Consider the following 18,884-nt stretch of genomic DNA (forward strand, 5'->3'; position numbering starts at 1 on the left):
CACTTGACGGAGAAGAGTTTAAACAAGAAAGTAGCTTAATTTGTGTTTTAGGAAAATCACTCAAGCAACTGTGTAGAGGGTTGGATGGAGGGGTGTGATGTGGGATAGAGAGAGACCAGTTAGAAAGAAGAGAGTATGTATGTGTGTATGTGCATGTGGTGTGCATGGGCAGGGTGTGTGCATGTGGGTTGTGTGTGTGAAGTGTGTGGAGGATGTGCGTGTGGGGTGTGTGGGGTATGTGGGTGGAATGTATATTTTGTGATGTATATGGGTGGTGTTTGCATGTGTGTTGTGTGGGGTGTGCCGTGTTTTTGTGTGTGCAGTCCATGTGTGCATGTGTGTGGGGAGGAGTGTGCACGCACTGGACATGGCTAGCTCTGCTAGTCCAAAGGCCTGGGGGAGAAACTTGCTCACACTGTTTACTGGGCTGAGGCCAGGAACATGCGGTGGTGTCCTGGGGTCAAGAAGAGGTCTTAGGAGAGCTTCCAAGGCCAAGTGCAGGGCATGAGGCCAAGGCTTTGTGACAGCAATCTCAAGACATAACAGAGGCTGACTCCCAGCACCTGTGGACAGCTGGGTGGGTGCTCTCTCCCCTGTCATCCTCACTTGGACAGCAGCGGAGGGGTTCTGAAGCTGGGCCAGCAGTGGGCAGAGGCCAGATCCACTGAGGGGCTGGGTGAGTGCTGAGCAGCCTGTGTGGGAGGTGGTCCTGTCCTTACAGCCTCTTCTAGTCCTTTCCTGCCCACCCTTCAGGCTCAGCAGTGCCCTGACCGCTCCCTCCCTCCATGATGATGCCCACTCTCATCTGCCCCAACTTCACAACTTACATGGCATCTTCAAAGCTCTCCTTTGGGACCCAAAACAGGATTGTGAGGCAGGCAGGGTGGCCATTATTATGGCCACTTAACATGTGGAAACGGAGATTTTTCTCCTTGTCCAAGGCCATACAGCAGTTAAGCAAAGAGTTGGAAATGAAACTCAGGACTCCAAAAGCACAGCTGTTCTTTGAACAATCTCAGGGTATCTACAAGTGCATGCCTGCGGCCCCACCCAACAGATCGTACACAGCGATGGGGAGGGAGGCTTGGCAAACCTTCTCTCTTCTTGGCTCTTTGAGCAACCCAGCCTCAGTGGCAGGGTGCCTCCTCCCACCGGAGGCCGAAACTACCCTTTGTTCTAGGTCCTCTAAGGCTCTGACTGCCTGCTGTTCCCTCCTCCCTCAGTAATAGGACCCTTAAGTTTTACCTGGGCATCTGGTCTCTCAGCTAAAGATTATTTTGTTCCAGTCTCCTTACAGGTAGATGTGGTCAAGTCTCTAAGTCTGGCCAGTGAAACTGTGAGTAGATGTGATGCGAGCAGCCTCTGGGTGGTGCCTTTAAGATGAAGGGAACCCTAACCCTTTCCTTCTCCCTTCTTCTACCTGACTGGGATGTTTACATGATGGTGGGAGCTGGAGCAGCCTTCTTGGACCACAAGATGGAAGCTGCATGTTGAAGATGGCTGACTAATAAGGTGGAAGGAACGTGGATTTCCAACACCATGGAGTCCCCAGTCAGCCCTTGATTGTGTATGCTCAGACTCCTACATGAGAGCAAAGTAAACCTTAATCTCGTTTAAGCTACGGTTATTTCGGTCTTTGTTAAAGCAGCCAAACTATATTCCTGCCCTGTATTTTTCATCTCTTGCCCTTTATTGATTCTTTATCCTTTGGATTAACATGATCATGGATCCACTGATCTCAAACTGTTCCTGCTTTTCAGTACCTCAGTTACCACTGCTCTCTCTGTCTCTACATCCTCATTTCCCACTCACTCCTAAACCAGCGCTCTCTGGATGTCATTCCCCACCACTCCACCGAAACTGATTTGGCAAAGGTCACCTTCGACCTCCTCATTGGCAAATACAATAGAGCTCCCTTTGCCCCCTATCCTGCTTTGGCACTCTATGGTATCTGAAGCCACTGAACTTTTCGAAATCTGGTTTTTGTGCCACTATTTTCTTCCCTTTTTTTCCTGGCAACTTCTTCAAAGTCTATATTGCTTCCTCTTCCTTCAACTGCCCCTTGGGTGGTCATAATGTTTCATTCTCAGCCAACATTTGGGATCCGGTAAAGAGAGAGTTAACGAAATGAAAGAATGGGGGTGAGAGCTTGCAGGGACAGCTCGTCTAATTCACTTTTGTCACTGGGTGGATCTGGAAAGGAACAGAGCTACTTCTGGTTTCCTAGTCAGAACAACAAATGCTGCAGGCTGTTTCAGAGATTTCTGGTTGTCCACAACATCCATTCTCTTCTTCTATAGCAGTGAAGCACCTTGGTCTGGGGGTGCATGACCATCCAGAATAAATATTACACTTCCCCATCTCCCTGGCACCTGTGTGTAGTCATGTGATCATGGTTGTGCGATCACGTTTTGGTCAATGAGATGTGAGCAGAAGTGCGGCCTGAACTTCCAGGTCTGCCTTATAAGGGAAGTTTGTGTGGGGGGATGCTTTTCCCTTCCTCCTTTCCTCGTCCTGCTAGCTGCAGTGGGCTAAATTGAAGACCTTGTGTCTGAAGGGCAACACCCCAGGAAGGAATGATCAACAGGATGGAAGGAGCCTGTGAGGCGAGAGAGAAGGTCCTAGCTTGTTTAAGCCACCTTAGGTCTTTGTTACAGCAGCCGAACTTCATCCTTAAGTAAATATTTGTTGAATGCATCATGCATGCATTCATTTATTTACAGGATAGACAAAAGAGAGCAAAGAGAGAAAGTATAGATGTAGAGGTTTAATTATTAATTAATTAGTGGTCATCCCAACCTCCCTCTGTGAGCCCTTCTCTCCTAGAGTAGTCAGGTTGTTTGGGGTGGGGAACTCATCCTGCCCTCTTCAGGACTGAGCAGGTAACCCAGGTTTCTCATACATGGGCTAGTAATTTTATTCTTAAATTGTGTGATGTCTGAGCCCCATAAAACCTGGCTCTCCCACTGGCTCCACACATGTCTGTCTCCCCATTAGACTGTGAGCTTCCTAAGGACAGACAACATGTCTTGGTCCCCGTTGTAACACCAGTGCCTGGCATGTTGCAGATCCTCCAGACGTGTTTGCTGGATTGATTTTAAGAAGCCTGGATAAAGATCTGCTTGTAACTTGGGAGGAGGCAAGCGGATGAAGGAAAAATAAGGGTGCTTGGACAAAGGCAAAGAAACTGTGTTTCAGGGAAACATGCTTTACGAGGTGAAGTTTTCTGTAAATGCTCAGGCTGGATTCCACACTCAGAGGTTTGCCGCTTCCTAGTGTAGCGCCGGTGGTGCAATGGTTAGCGTCAGCCCAGTACTTGTAAGAGGTTTACAGCTTCCACTGTGAGCCCTGAGAATCTGGTGAAGTCAGGGACCCTGGAGAATGGAGCAGGTGGCCTGGTGGGTGGTGCTGGAGGGGACTCTGGGTGGGTGCTCAGGCCATAAAGGGAGGTGGGGTGAGAAGCTATTGAGGACGGCTAGCCACGGGGAGGGTGGAACGGCTGCTGGCCCGGGGAGGGAGTTACTAGCTGGAAACCCCTCCAACTGTTCACAGAGACAAGCTGAAAACAGGAAGCCTGAAATGAGCTGCGATTCAAGATTACCCATTTCCTGCTCTGGGGACCCGTGCCGGGGTGCCACACAAGCTCCTTGACTCTGAAGTCGCACACCCTCACGCTACCTCCTTGTCCCCTCTACGCCCCCGTCTCTTCTCTCCTCCTTCCTCGCCTTCCTCGCCTTCCCTCCCTCTCCTCCTCCTGGGCCCCATCCTTCCTCTCTCCCACATCCACTGCCTTCTCCCATCCTTTTCCTCTTACTTTTAGTATCATCTTTCTCCTCTTTTTCCCATTCCCTCTGTGTTCTCCTTTGTCACCTCTTACTTCTCCCGTCTTTCTCCATCTCTCCTTTCCCCCTACTTCTCTACCTCCCTCCGCTTTCCTTGCCCCCTTCTCAGTGCCTGTCTCCTTCTTCCTGCCTCCCTTCCATGTCGTCCTCACCTTAACCCCCCATCTCTCCTACCTCCTTTCCCTCACTGTTTCCCTGTTCAGTTTCTCACACTTTCCACCTCTCCAGCTTTTTGAACTGCTTTACCTCCCCGGTGTGAGTGAGTGGGTGAGTGTGTGTGTGAGTGTGTGCGTGCACACCTGTGCTCCATCAACAGGGTGAGCGAGGAGAGAGAGTGAAAACAGAGGGAGAGGAACTGGAGAGAGGACTCAGGGGACAATTCCGAATCTCCTCAGTGGGATTCATCTCAGAGGTCTCCTACTCCAAATCCCAGCTGGGACGGGCAAGTCATCTTCTACGGCTCGGAAGACAGTGCACTATTTGCTTGAACACCTCTAATAACAGTGAGCTCACTACTGGGCAAGGCGGCTCATACCATCTTAGGGAACTTGTTCTACTGTATATTAGACCAAGAGTGAACGAATGGTTCCAGTGGTTGATCATGCAGGGTACATCTCGGCCCTCTGCCTTGTGTCTGCTTTTCATCCACTGGATGAGAGCCACCCAGCTGTGCCTAAGTCACTCTTTTCTTTAACCCATCCCAATGTGAGCTGGTTCCAGACCCTTTACTACCTTAAAATGCTCCCCTTTGATACTCTCTTAAACTATGTGGTGTCCAAAATTGCACACATACTCCAGATGTGGTCCTACCAGTTGAGATTGGATAAGACCGTCACCTCAGTCTATCTGGAACACATCTGGCCTAATCCTGCCTCAGGGCCTTTGCACTTGCTGTTCCTTGCTTGCATGGCTCACAGCCTCACTTCATTCAGGTCTCTCCTCTAGCCTCACCTTCTCAGAGATGCCTTTTCTGACCACCATGTGTGAGGTTACTCCTCCCACCGAGCACTCCTCATTCACATTACCCTGCTTAATTTTTCTCCATAGCATTTCCACCACCACTTCCTTATCTATTTATTTGTTTGTTGTCTTTCTTCCCTACTATTCCGCTGGGATATAAGCTCTGCAAGAGCACTGTTATATTTCAAGCACCTATAACAGCAGGGAAAAATAGGCGCTCAGTAAATTTGTTTTATGATAGAATAAATATATGTAAATATTTACAAATATGTATTGAGTGCCCATTATATATTCAGAGACTAACTGATCATTTTTCCAGATACTATGCTGGGGGCTGGCGATGAAATAGAGAACAAGATTTATGATTCTTATCCAAATGGAGCTTTGTGCCTATTAATTATCTTGCTCCTACTAACGTAGCTAAATAAAATATTAGCATTTCTAAGATCCATGTGGAGCTTGTTCTAAGCTAATGTCTCTAGATCATTTTTATTTTATTATTTATTATTTTTATTTTTATTTTTTTTGCGATACGCGGGCCTCTCACTGTTGTGACCTCTCCCATTGTGGAGCACAGGCTCCGGACGCGCAGGCTCAGCGGCCACGGCTCACGGGCCTAGCTGCTCCGTGGCATGTGGGATCTTCCCGGACCGGGGCATGAACCCATGTCCCCTGCATCGGCAGGCGGACTCTCAACCACTGCGCCACCAGGGAAGCCCCTCTAGATCTTTTTTTTTTTTTTTTTTTTTTTTTGCTGTACGCGGGCCTCTCACTGCTGTGGCCTCTCCCGTTGCGGAGCACAGGCTCCGGACACACAGGCTCCGCGGCCATGGCTCGTGGGCCCAGCCGCTCCGCGGCATGTGGGATCTTCCGGGATCGGGGCACGAACCCGTGTCCCCTGCATCGGCAGGCGGACTCTCAACCACTGCGCCACCAGGGAAGCCCCTCTAGATCATTTTTAAACACAAGATCCTAAGAATCCACATCTCTCCAAGCTTGGACTTGAGTGGTTTTAATCCCCGAGTAGGACTTTATGTCTACCTTTTCCAGTCTTGGTTGGAATCCAATATTGATTCTGTCGTCTGACCTGTTAACTCTCCCTTTCAGCTCTATGTCATTCAAGATTTTGGTGTACTCTTCCTATACATGTAATCCAGCTCTTTGATTTTACCTAAGTTACTTCTCTGAGCTTTAGTTTCCTTACCTATTAAAGGTGATTATAACAATTACCTTGCAGGATTATTATGATTTTTAAATGGAATTATAATGAATGTCAAAGGACCTACCTAGCATAGCGCCTGGCACCTAGTAGGTGCTCAACCAAAGTTGTTAATCTTTAATTAGATAGTTGTTGAGATTCTTTGCTGACCTTGAACCATCAATCAATGCTTTTTTTTTACAATTATTTATGCAATTATTCATCCAGTGCCAAAGCTATCTCCTGTATAGTCATCCAAATTGATGAGGAAAAGTTCTTCTTTTTAGATGAGTGCCAGCTAATAAATGCAGAATAAGTAAGAGAATGAGAATGTCAGCCTTCTGCAACAATTATGTTACTGCAACAACAGATCTAGGCAACAATGCTCAATGCCGAAGACCACTGGGAAAGACTGATGGAGAACTCCCTAATGCGTATATCAGGCAGACAACACCTGAACTCACAGATCAGTCTTAAATCCTAAAAGAGAGATAGTCAGACATGATTACATCTACAGATATGCAAGAGAAACACTCACTACCATCTACGAAATATTCTTGCCAAAACCTAGAACTTGAATCAGACCAAGTCTCTATATTCATCCACCAGGTCATAAGAAATGCAGACATTGGAAGAACACCACAGAGCTGTAATCAGCTGAATTCAGAAGGTAGGAAATTCTGCAGGAAAATGACCTTTTTCTCCCCTTCCAACCACTAAATGACAAGAAAAACAAAACAGAAGGAAGGGAACTGTTACAGATCAGAAGAGACTTCCATCATACCAACCGTGCGAAATATGAAGGCTTTATTTGGATACAATGAAAGAAAATCAATTAACATAGGACTATTGAATACTGACTATTTACTAGATATTAAAGAATTATTACCAAACTTTTAGGTGTAATAATACTATTTGGCTATGTTAAAAAAGAAGTCCTTATGTATTAGAAATTCAAACTGAAATATTTTTTAAAAAATATTTGTTTATTTATTTATTTACTTGGCTGCATTGGGTCTTAGTTGCGGCATGTGGGCTCCTCGCGGTGTGTGGGCCTCTCTCTAGTTGTGGTGCACAGGCTGTAGAGTGCGTGGGCTCAGTATTTGTGGCGCACGGGCTTAGTTGCCCCACAGTATGTGGGATCTTAGTTCCCTGATCAGGGATCGAACCCGCGTCCCCTGCATTGGAAGGGGGATTCTTAACCACTGGACCACCAGGGATGTCCCCATACTGAAATATTTACAGAGGAAATGATGTGATATCTGGGATTTGCTTTAGTATAAGCTGGTGATCCACAGAGACAGAAAGTAGATGCGTAGTTGCCAGGAGCTGAGGTAAAAGGGGAATGGGGAGTGACTGCTAAAGGATATGGGGTGAGGAAAATGCCTTGGAATGATACAGTGGTGATGGTTCCTCCTTGAGGAAGCCACTGAATTGTACTTTAGAAGACAAATTAGTCACGTGAGCCAATTCCTTAAAATAAATCTATCTATCTATGTATATACTTCTTATTGCTTCTGTTTCTTTGGACAACCCTGATGAATGCATTGTCTCAACTAGAGCTGCAGCAAGAAGACAAAGATGCCACCTCCCAAAGTGATCTGTGACAGAGACCACTATGGCCAAGAACTGGTAGATTCACCCACGTTGATATTACAAGGTTGGGGTCCTGGAGATTAGAGATTCTGAGACGGTGATTTCTTAGGAAAAGTTTATGCCAGCCTACCACTCCTCCCTTGTGCTACGTCTGGCAGGAGCTTCAGTGGCACACCCAGCAAGACTGATATGTGTCGGGTGCTGAATCCTTCCCAGGCCAATCTGCAGGTAAGCATCCTGCCTTTGGTTTATCCAGGCTAAGGATGTACGTGCTTCCTGTGGCCACAGGTGGGTTGTGTGGAGAGAGCAGCGGCTGAAGGAGAGCGGCACCTCCACTGCCACCACCCTGGTGCAGGCCACAGCATCCCTCTTTGGACTGCTGCAATCATCTCTTTTAAAATTCCTCTTGCCTAAGCCAAACCTCAGACTGATTTCCTCAGACTCTCTGGGTGTGGGCCAAGTCATCAGTATTTTTGGAAGCTTCCCAGGCAAATGCGTGCAGCCCAGGTTGAAAAGCTTCTATGATCTGGTTCCTGGTCATCTCTCGTTTGCACTCAGCCAAACTTGTCCCTGACCTACTACTGCTTTTGTCCTTGCTATTCCCACTGGTGGAATCATTTTCCTGAATACCTTCCCATGGCTGGTTTCTTCCGGTCTCAGCCCAGATGACCCCTCAGAGGCTTTTCCAACTACCTGATATCAAGTAGCTACTCCTTCCTGGGAAGTCTGTACTGAGTTATCACTATTTTTTCTCACCATCTTTGACTATATCTGAAATTACTTATTTGCTAATGTGCTATTATCCCTCTCCTCCACTAAAATGTAAGCCAAATAAAACCAGAGCCTCCTGTGTCTTGCTAGGAGACAATATAACAGAGTGTTGAAGAAGGCAAGCTCAAATCCCAGCTCCATCGCTTATTAGCTGCATGACCTTGGGGAATTTACGTAGCTTCTCTGTGTCTCACTTTCCTTATCAGCAAAATGTGGGTAACTTTTTTTTTTGAATGCAAGCTTTTCTTTTATTATAACTCTAAATAAAAGTCATACTTCTAAAATAAGCTACAAATTGCCTTTTTTTTTGTGAAACTGATGTGACTCGGTGCCACAGCTAACCTTTCTCTCATAGCAGCAGTATCATTAGCCTGTGGCAGCAAGAAAATGTTCATTTCTGGCATCCCATGGGCTCCCATACAAGCAACTTCATAAAGCATGCAGATACTACTCTGCTGAAGTTTCAAATGAATAGAAATGATCATTGTGCTTATGGGTCTCATACCTTCCAAAATATACATAAATGGTGACAAATTAAAATAGCAGTTCTTTGCTTACCAATAAAATCATAAGGCAGAGGAGCTGGAGGTGGAAAGAGAAGTTGTTAAAAATGCGGGAAAAAATGCAAAACAGTGCTAGCATTCACAAAAAAGATCATGCTAAAATCAGATCCATATTCATAAAAATCAATCACTAAGCCACAATCCAAAGAACTCTGTCCATGAGTCCAAAGGCATGCATGCCAGTTGAAGGAAATGCAGGATTCTTCTGACAATAGTTTCTTCAGAGCAGAACAGTAACGTGTCACTGGAGTAATCACAACAGGGTGAACAAGACGCCATCACATGGAGTAGGGGTCCGGAGCTATCCTGCCTTCGTGTCCACGAGCTACATCTGCACATTGGCAGCCATGCCACCCCCGTAGCCTCCCTGGGACTGCATCTGGTTCTGAATGGAGCTAACGGAATTCATCCCACTGAACAGGTCTCCTGACCCCAGGTGAGCCGTGTGCACAAAGTTTGCGGGATCTCCAATCATACTTCGGTCAATCCGCCGGCACCTTTTAGGTTGAGACTGTTCTGCAATACAGCAGTCGAAACACAACCAGAATTCACTCATGCTTACAGTCCGTTATAAATGAGCACCAATGAAGTTTCCAAATCTCAACTCAGGAAACTTCACAAAGCAGGCTTCTCAATATGATAGATGTCCAAAGATGCCAAAATAATAACTTTATTACTTCTCTGTGTTTTTGTTCCTGGAAGTCAAGTATCTTATATAGTCAATCTAACAAAGAAAAGGTCAGATTGTTTCCTTTCTTTGCTTCTGATTCTACAGAGACTCGTTTCTGAACCACCAGGAAAGGTATAAAAATTGCTGTCTTGACTCAGGACCTTAACAGGTAGTCACTCACTCCTAGTCAATAGAGCTATCTCTGGGTTGAGAACATTCCATAACATGCATACAGATGACTGTAGACTCACTGTCAGTATAAGTTGTTCCTTGAAGGTTTCTTCTCATTTGGGTTCAAGGTTTTACTCAGAAATCTGCACACTCACAACTGGCCCTATCGTAGTAGCCTTTGTCTCCGCTGTTCTCACTCAGGCCGCGGCCACTCTCGGGCCGGCTCCGCGGCTGCTGTCCCCCTACGCCCGCAGCTGCGCTCCCCGGCGCGCTCGCCGCTGGGTAACTTGTTAATATAAAGAAACTACTCCTGATCAAATGTGGATGACTTGGATTGTTGTTGAGCATTAAATGAGATACATGTAAATAGTTTAGAAGAACTCTTTGTTCATTACAGGCATTCAATAAATGTTAACTATTATTATCGTTCCTTTTTATACCCTTAACACCCAGCATAGTGTTTGGCACACAGCAGATGCTCAATAAATATTTGCTGAAAGAATAAATGAAGGGGCCAGTCATGGGAATAGCTGGGTAAAGAGAATCTAGGCAAAGGGAAAAGGAGGTGCAGTGGCCCTTGGGCTGATGTTCCTGGTGGAAAAGAGACCCACTCACAAGCATTAGCAGAAAACTGAGCCTTGACATCTTTTTGTGGAAGCTGAGGGCTAATAGGGATTCATGCTTCAGGTAGGGCAATCCCACTTCCTCTTAAAGGTGAACACTGGGAATGGGGTCAAGATCCTTCCTAGAAGAAGGTTTGGAATTCAACTTGATAGACTTGAGCAATTGAAGTCCATCGCCCTATTTCAATAGCCTAGAAAACATTTCGGGCAAGTGTGACCGGCGGCTCACTCCAGCCACATCCATCTCCCTCAAGTTCCCATAGAAGGCCCACTTTGGAGCATGCTCCATCTGGTGTGATGGCTGGGACAAGCTTGTTTTTTTCAAAGATAACTATTTGAGGCAATTTACTGAACCTGGTTATTTGCGAATAAGCTAAAAGCTACTAGGGGATCTACCAAAAATAATAACTGTAGCTTCAGAACACTTGCTCTGTGGTCTCTTTCTGGCAATAATTAGCTGGTTGAGCCAGCTGGATATTCAGGCCACTCCTAGTTCGAGATAATAAAACCGTAACTCTGGCACACAAATGGATGCTTGTTTTTCTGTTTTTATAACAGGAATGCTGCTTCCAGCTCATTACAAAGTGGTCTATGCTCGTTAAGAAGCTAATTAGATGGAGTGAGGGGGAAGAGCTAACTCTCAGTTTTCCCTCCAGTAAATGTTTTCCAGTCTTGCCCCACCTAGACTCTCAAGGCAGGACTAAGTGTAGGTTCTGTGCTTACATCATTAACATCAGGCCATGCTTACAGAGTTTAGCTCAGAATCTTTCCTGAGCTCCCATCAAAAGCTTAAAAGAGGTAAATGTGAGTTTCAAAGAAGCCAATGCAGAAATTCTGAAACTTTCTGGATTTACGATGCCCATCTCAGGAATGATTTCACGGCATTCCAAGGCCAAAAGAAGTACTAAGCAGCTTCATTTGTTAAGTAGTTAGAGCTAAATAGCTTAATAAATATTTATGTTCTAACAACTTAGTAACTGAAATAAACAATGCACATAATATTTTTATTTCATTCTTAAATAACTACAATTACTTACAAATGAGATGTGTGTGCTTGCTGGGCACTGCACAAATTCCCGAGCCCTTAGAATTAGAGAGGGCGCTTCACCCGCATTTCCTGTTCCACACTCATTTTCACAGAGCACTTGCCTTTTAGCACAACTACCGCCCAAAACCCAGTTTTGCAAAGTGATGTCATCGAAAGGAACATGTTGTGATCTAATGTTGAAACTGTGAACCACCTCGACTAGTAATTTGCATGGTGTCTGACCGTTGCCCAGAACTGCTGTGTTTCCCTTGAAAATTAAAATATACTCTGCTGCCCTAGGGTGTTGGGTGCAGGGTTTGGGAACGGTAGGCCTAATGTTACTACTTTTGGCACCCTCCCCCCAGCAGTGAATAACACAAGCCTCTGGTGCAACATCCCTGGCGAACAGCCTGTCTGTTCCTCCTGTGAAACGTAGGTCTGAGAAACCCATGGGGGCGGGATATCCAATAAACCCGTCTGTGCTTTAAACCAGTCCCTATTTTAGGAAAATTACAGGATACTGAGCTTTTTAAAATGATGTAAATTCTGTTCTAGATTGATTCATCAGGACCAGGCTCTTAGCTCAAATGTGGGTTAGTTAACGAGTGTAAGGAGACTATTTGGACGAGTCCTTGAACATATCTGAAATAAAATAAAATGTTGTCTAAGTGCTGTATTAAACAGATAATCAAGGCACAGTCCCTGCCATTGAGGAGTTCACAGTCCATGGGAGAGACAGGCACATGGACAGGCAATTCAACCGAGGGTGATGGATGTTGCGACAGAGGCCAGGTGTGCAGCACAGGGACCCTGATGCACCCTGGGGTGGGTGCCAGGGAAGGTTTCCCAGATGAGGTGATGGATTCTACTCCAACTTTCTCTGTCATGATTATGAAGAAGAGGATGAATTTAAATCCAAAGTTTCTCTTCTCTTTTAAATCACAAAGAAACAGTCTGAAGTGGGTGTTGGCGTGGGGCTTTATATGTATCTCATTATTTTCACATGTATTCTTTCAAGGTATCTATTTCTTATTGAGCACTAACTATGTGCCAGGAACTGTACTACACAGTTCACCTACAGTATCTCATTTAATCTTCACAAACAACCCTAAGTGCTTCCAGTCACGATGTACCCACCCGAGCCCTGTCTCTGTAAACAACTATAAAACTGGAAAAAATTAACGAGGCAACTGTTTTGAGGCAGTGGGAACAGGCCGTGCAAGGCTGATCCCTGAGACAAAGGACATCAGGAGGTGGGCCCCATGTGGGCCCGGCCCCTTTCCCAGCCTCCTCTCAGGCTCTCTGCATGTGGTCGTGACACTGGCACTTCCTCAACTACCCCAGCTCTTTCCTGCCTCTGGGCTTATGCATGTGCTGTTCTCTCTCTGCAAGGTTCTTCACTCTTGTCCTTGCATGGCCAACTCGTTCTCATTCCTCAAGGCTTTGCTCATGTGTCACCACCTCAGAAGTTCCTCCAACAGCTCTGCCACGTTTTTCTCTTTTAACAACCCGTTCTTCTCTGGCCTAGTACTGAGTAAAGTTTACAACTGTATTTCTTTGCTCATTTATACCCTATCTGCCTCTCCCACTAGCCCATGATTTCCAGTGCTAGCACAGCACCTGGCATGCAGTAGGTGCTCAATAAAGAGATGTTGAATGGGGGCTTCCCTGGTGGCGCAGTGGTTAAGAATCCTCCTGCCAATGCAGCGGACATGGGTTCGAGCCTTGGTCTGGGAAGATCCCACATGCTGCGGAGCAACTAAGCCCGTGCACCACAACTACTGAGCCTGTGCTCTAGAGCCCACGAGTCACAACTACTGAGCCTGCGTGCCACAACTACTGAAGTCCGCACACCTACAGCCCGTGCTCCACAACAAGAGAAGCCACTGCAATGAGAAGCCCGCGCACTGCAACGAAGAGTAGCCCCTGCTCACCGCAACTAGAGAAAGCCTGCGTGCAGCAACGAAGACCCAACACAGCCAAAAATAAATAAATAATAAATTCATTAGAAAAAAAGAGCTGTTGAATGAATAAAGGAAGGATGTAATAGATTGGTCCCTCCCTTTCCTGTGGGAGGTGGGGGAAATGGGGAGACAGGGAATTCCTCCTCCCCTTTTACAAAAGTCACGGAAACTCAGAGACCATATAGGGCAGATCTGAGAAGGCTTCGTGAAGGAGTTGGGACTTGAAGACAACATGACCACTCAGTCAATCCTCCTGGCATCCTTGAGAGGGAGATGTTATCCTCCCCATTTCACACATGAGGCTCAGAGAAGCAAAGGACATGTCCAAGGTCTCCCAGCTAGTAAGTGGCGGGATAGAGACTCAGGTCTGGTCTGGTGAGTTCAGAACCCCATGATCTGTTCACGACATTGCCCTGCTTTGAAAGCAAAGGATCGAGGCAACTCTTCTCCTTCCTATCTTTTTCCTCCCCCCCGCACCCCGTATCCTTGCCTGGCTTTTTGCAAACTCTACTGACAGATGGACTTGAGCTGGCAAAGGGTAGTTCCTGAGAGCACAATGGGGCAGGTGCCCAGTCTCTTCCTGGAAGGACCTGGGGAGGACAAACTCTGCCAGCCAAACTCCACAGCTGAGGTGTCCCCCAGCTGATGACTCAACCCAAGGGCCCTTTGGCCAAGGCAGCCTATGCCAGGGACCCCGGCATGGCTGAGGCTAAGAGCTGACTCACAGGGCAGGCTGCCACCACCTGAATCACCCACTCCACCTCTGGCTGGAGAGAAGAGGTTGGGGGCTGGGGTGGGGCACTGGGCTGGGACCACATGACTCATCCGGTGAATAAATAATAACGATGATTGTAATAACAGTAATGACGGACCATGACAGCTACTCTTAATGAGTACTTTTCATGAGTCAGGTGCCATTCTAACAGCTGTATATTAATTCACATAGCCTTTTAACAATCCTATGTAGTAAGAACTATTATTTCCCTATTTCACACATGAAAAGACTGTGGCCCAGCAAAGTTATGTAATTGGCTGCAGGACCCAGAGCTGGCATGTGGAAGTGCTGAGATTCCAACCAAAGTCTGTCTGACTCCAAAGCCCAGCCATTCATTCAATAAATATTGAGCCCCTGCTATAAGCCAGGCACTGTCGTGGGCACCAGGGATACACTGATGGGGTTGAGAAGTTAGTAAACAAATAAATATATGACATATTAGGTAGAGATGAACATTATGGGGCAGATAAATTAGGCTAAGGGGTTGGGGCTTACAGGGGTTAGGGTGGGAATGTGATTTCATATTGAGGTTGTTGGAGTTTTCCCTAATAAGATGGCATTGAGCAGAGACCTGGAGGAAGTGAAGGAACGAGTGATGGGCCTGCCTTAGGAGGGGAAGGATGAATGCCAAGGCCTGAGGTTGACCTTGGATTGCTGAGTGTGTTTGCCGAGCAGCAGGGAGGCTGGTGTGGATGCAGATCAGAGTGATGGGGCAGGGGCACAAGTCATGCGGGGTCCAGAGCCATTGGGAGGATTTCAGCTTTTACTCTGATGCTGGGGGGAGCCAGGGAGGGTTGGGGCAGGGAAATGACACAATCTGACTTGCAATTTAAAAGGATTCCTTTGCTGTGAGAAGACTAAAGCAAGGGCTAAAAAGCAGGGAGACCAGTTGGAAGGCTACTTTAACACCACGGGTAGGAGACATCAGTGGCTTGAAGCAGGGCGGCAGATTCTAGAAATATTTTGAAGGTAGAGCTGAAAGGATTTGCTGATGGGTAGGATGTGGGATGTGAGAGAAATGCAGGAGTGAAGCATGAGCTCAGGGTTTTTGGCTGGAGCAACTGGAAGGATGGGTCCCCTCTCCCCCTTGCCTCCTCCCCAAATGGGAAAGGCTGTGGAAAGAGCAGGTTTGGGGGGAAAACTAAGTGCTCAGTTGTGTCCATCCTCTGAGGTCCCGGTGGACGTTTGGTCATACAAGTCTGGGGTTCAGAAGGGAGGGCTCCCCTGGAGATTTAAATTTATGAGTCAGGGATGTACAGATGGTTCAGAAAGCCATGGAATTGAATGAAATAGCCTACGGGCGGGGAGGAGCTAGAAGGGGGTCAGAAGACTGAGCCTCACGAGCCAGAGTGTAGAGGTTGGGGAGATTAGAGGGAAGCAGCAGAGAGGACAAAGGCACAGCCACGGAGGCAGGAGGAGAACCACAGCTCTCTCTGTGACACCATCCTGTTAAGGAACCAAGTGGGCTGAGGCTTCCCAGAACTCTGGACTTTTCTGTGCAGGAGAATGGATCTGGGTGGTCATTCAGGGGCCACTTGATTGCTCTTCAGCCCTCTTCTCTTCCTTAAGGTGAGTCTAGGTCCTTCCCTCCTACTCTCTCCCCCTCTCTCCTCCCTTCCTTTCTTCTTGCCTGGTTTACAAAGTGCCTTCATGTTCCCTCCTGTGGCTGCTCAGGGGAAACTGGGGGTGTTCAGAGCAGGGCATCATGGGAAGGACTACCATGTCACCCCAGAGTCCACCTTGGGTTCTCAGCAGAGACAGATACTCTAAGACGGTTCCTGCCTTCTGCAGTGAATTCTGTGGTGTGCCACCCGGATCCCCGCTTAAGGACAGAGGCACCTGTTCCCCGAGCTGCCTGGGGTGGTGGCTGCTGAGGGCTCATGGCTGCGTTTCTCCCCAGGAACCGCCCTCAGCTAAGGGGAGATGCCTTGCCCAAGTTTACACCACATTTCTAGGACAGCCCACATCCAGTGACTGATTGCGGCAGGAGTTCAACGGCCCAGTCCCTTGCCATGATTTGGGACAATTCTGAAGGGCCATCTCAGCTCTGGAACTCCTCATGGAGCCAGCTGAGGTCCCTATTGTAACTGCACTGCAGTTCAACTTCTCCCTCTGCCTAATCTAATCCTGCTTCCCTCACTTCCCAAGGCAGTGCTCCCAAGGCAGTGTTCCCAAGTGCAGACCCCAATACGCAGCATGTAGCAAGTCCCCATCTCAGAGTCTACTCAATATCGATTCCCCGCTTCCTCCATCCTAAGAGAACCCCAATTTTGTTTTAGGTATCTATCCATCTCCATCCAACCATGGGTTTCAGGGGGGAACTGAAGCTACTCCCCATACAAGAGGTGAATCCTGATTATATTCAGTCAATCAGAACACAGCACGCTTCTCTCACTGGCCCAGGGCTGGACTCATGAATAAACTGTCTCAATGAGGCAGAAGAGAACATCTCACTCCATGATGGACGTGAACAGGGAGGCACGAAGCATATAACCCAGAATGCCACTAGCAGCCAGGGTAGGACAGAGGAAGCTGCCCAAGAATGAAGCTGGGCCTGAGGCCAGCCAGCAGAGACAGAATGAGCCTAGGACCTCGGTGACACTGAGACACGAATCCCCAGGCTTTCAGAGTGTTTAAGCCAGTTTGAGGTGGAATTTTCTGTTACTTTCAGGGTCGATTCATTTACTTGCTACTGGCTGTCTAAACCTGCTTTGCTGGCCCATGGGTGTGTCTGCAGGAAGATGTTCTTGTTGAGGCTCTTGTCTGAGGCACAATTTTTCCCTCCGAAGGGACTTGGGGGCACGGGGTCCTTTTCTTCAGCAGCAGCAGAGTACCTTTAGGTTGGGGGAAAGCTATGAGGGGACTCTCTTATTTCCAAACTCCTGCAGTTTCCTCCCATGTGGAGGGAGTGACACTGCTGGCCCATCTGCCCCTGTCATTCACTCCTCCTCAAAGGGGTGACAGATTCAGATCAGAGGGTCTGAAGGAGAAATGCGGCACACATAGAGGAGCCCAGCCCATTCTCTCCTTTCTCTTTGGGAGCTGTCTTTCCCACAAACAGCATGTAATCTTCTCTGCTTCCCCGATTTTAAGTGTTTTGAGTCAGGCCCAACATGGGGAAGCCTGAGGCAGCCCAGCAATATCTGTGTTTGATGGGCAAATCTGCTAATTCTGGGGTTTGGTTTTGAGAAGCCATTTGCCTGCACACTTAAGCCACAGTCTTTAATACCTTTATTTGTACTAACGCACTTGATTTTTCAAATTCCTTACTATTACTACACCCCGGCAACTCCCACAGAGCCTGCAACGTGGCTGACTGGTTGGAAAAGGGTATTGTAGGAGCAAAGTCAAGCATGAGGCTGGTCGATGACCTTTAATGCTTCCTCCAATCCCAGACTCAGTGATTCTATTATCTGACAAAGAGAAGTACCTCAGTTGTGTTGAAGAGACAACCCCCTAACACTTAATTTCAAAAGGCAGTCATTCAGTGGTTCCTCATAAGAGACCTTCCACAATGAATAGCAAATACCACCATTGCTAGTGGTTTTATAAAAGTTGCTGGAATCTTCCCCTGACCCAACTGGAACCTCTCTCCTGCCCTTTCCCACCTTCCTTGCATGACCTCCTGGCTTTGTGGGCTGAACAGAGGGCAGCAGGCTCCTTGCAGAGCTCATTAAGGTCTGCTTTTTACTTCCCTGAAAGCCATGCTTAGTAAATCTCCTCTCTGGGGTCTGAGAACTCGACCTTCAGGCAAGACACCATCTTGGTTGACTTGCAGGGTTTTGACTCACCGTGAAATGATCGCCCTCTACGTGACAGGCCCTGACTGCAAGCCCGTCTCCCCCGTGTCCCTGCCTAGCACCCCCTCTGTCTGGGCTTTCATAGGGAGTGTCTCGACCCTGGACTTGACCGGCTCCGCCTCCCTGTCAGCACTTCTTGGCTAAGCTACTCCACCCCACTCTCTTTTCTGCCCAACAGGAGAATAAAGGGAGCCTCAGAGCCTCATAGCCGGATCAGATTCCAGATCGTTGTAAGGAAAACACACTAAGCCAAGCAAACAAAGCAGATGCTCCCTCAGCCAGGCTTATTATTTCCACCTCTCTGTGGACATTTCACTGCTTCAGGCCATGTCTGTCTGCGAGCCGCCCAGGGAGGGTCCCTCCTTCCCATCGGGGTCATCAGCCTGGGCTTTCATGGCAGGGGCACACGACCAACCAAAACCAAGAAAAAGAACACTGAGAGCCAGGAGGCTGGGAAGGGACCTCACTGGGTGACCTTGGGCAAGTAACCTTCCCTCTCTGAACTCCTGGCTTCAAAATTAACCACGCTAGCTTAGGTTATAAAAGTAAATCAAGGGCAGCATTGTCCACAATAGCTAAGATATGGAAACAGCCTGTGTCTGTCAGTGTATGAATGGATAAAAAAATTTACAGTGTGTGTGTGTGTGTGTATGTGTAATTGAGCCACAAGAAAGAAGGACATCCTGCCATTTGTGACAACATGGATGGACACTGAGGGCATTATGCTAAGAGAGACAAATCAGGCAGAGAAAGACAAATACTGTGTGATCTCATTTATATGTGGGATCTAAAAAAAGCCAATCTGATAGAAACAGATTGTAGAATGGTGGTTACAGGGGCTGGGTGGGGGGGAATCGGGGAGATATTGTTAAAGGGTGTAAGTATGCAACTAGAAGATGAATAAGCTCTGGGGATCTGATGCAC

The 18,884-nt window shown here is 47.4% G+C and overlaps 2 protein-coding genes across 2 annotated transcripts in view; both read right to left on the bottom strand.

Annotated features, from left to right (window-relative positions):
* The window catches only part of SYN3 (synapsin III), a 410,811-nt gene that overhangs the window by 22,431 nt on the left and 369,496 nt on the right, over window positions 1–18,884 (bottom strand). The window lies entirely within an intron of this gene.
* LOC309812451 (CDC42 small effector protein 2-like) lies at window positions 8,845–9,486 on the bottom strand (the record flags this gene model as incomplete). Its single annotated transcript, XM_082636245.1, has 1 exon — window positions 8,845–9,486. One exon carries the CDS (start codon window positions 9,484–9,486, stop codon window positions 9,256–9,258), a length of 231 nt encoding a protein of 76 aa, XP_082492371.1. The 3' UTR covers window positions 8,845–9,255.

This window comes from Mesoplodon mirus, assembly GCF_964341445.2.
Source record: "Mesoplodon mirus genome assembly, chromosome: 11".
Classification (NCBI taxonomy): Eukaryota; Metazoa; Chordata; class Mammalia; order Artiodactyla; family Ziphiidae; genus Mesoplodon; species Mesoplodon mirus.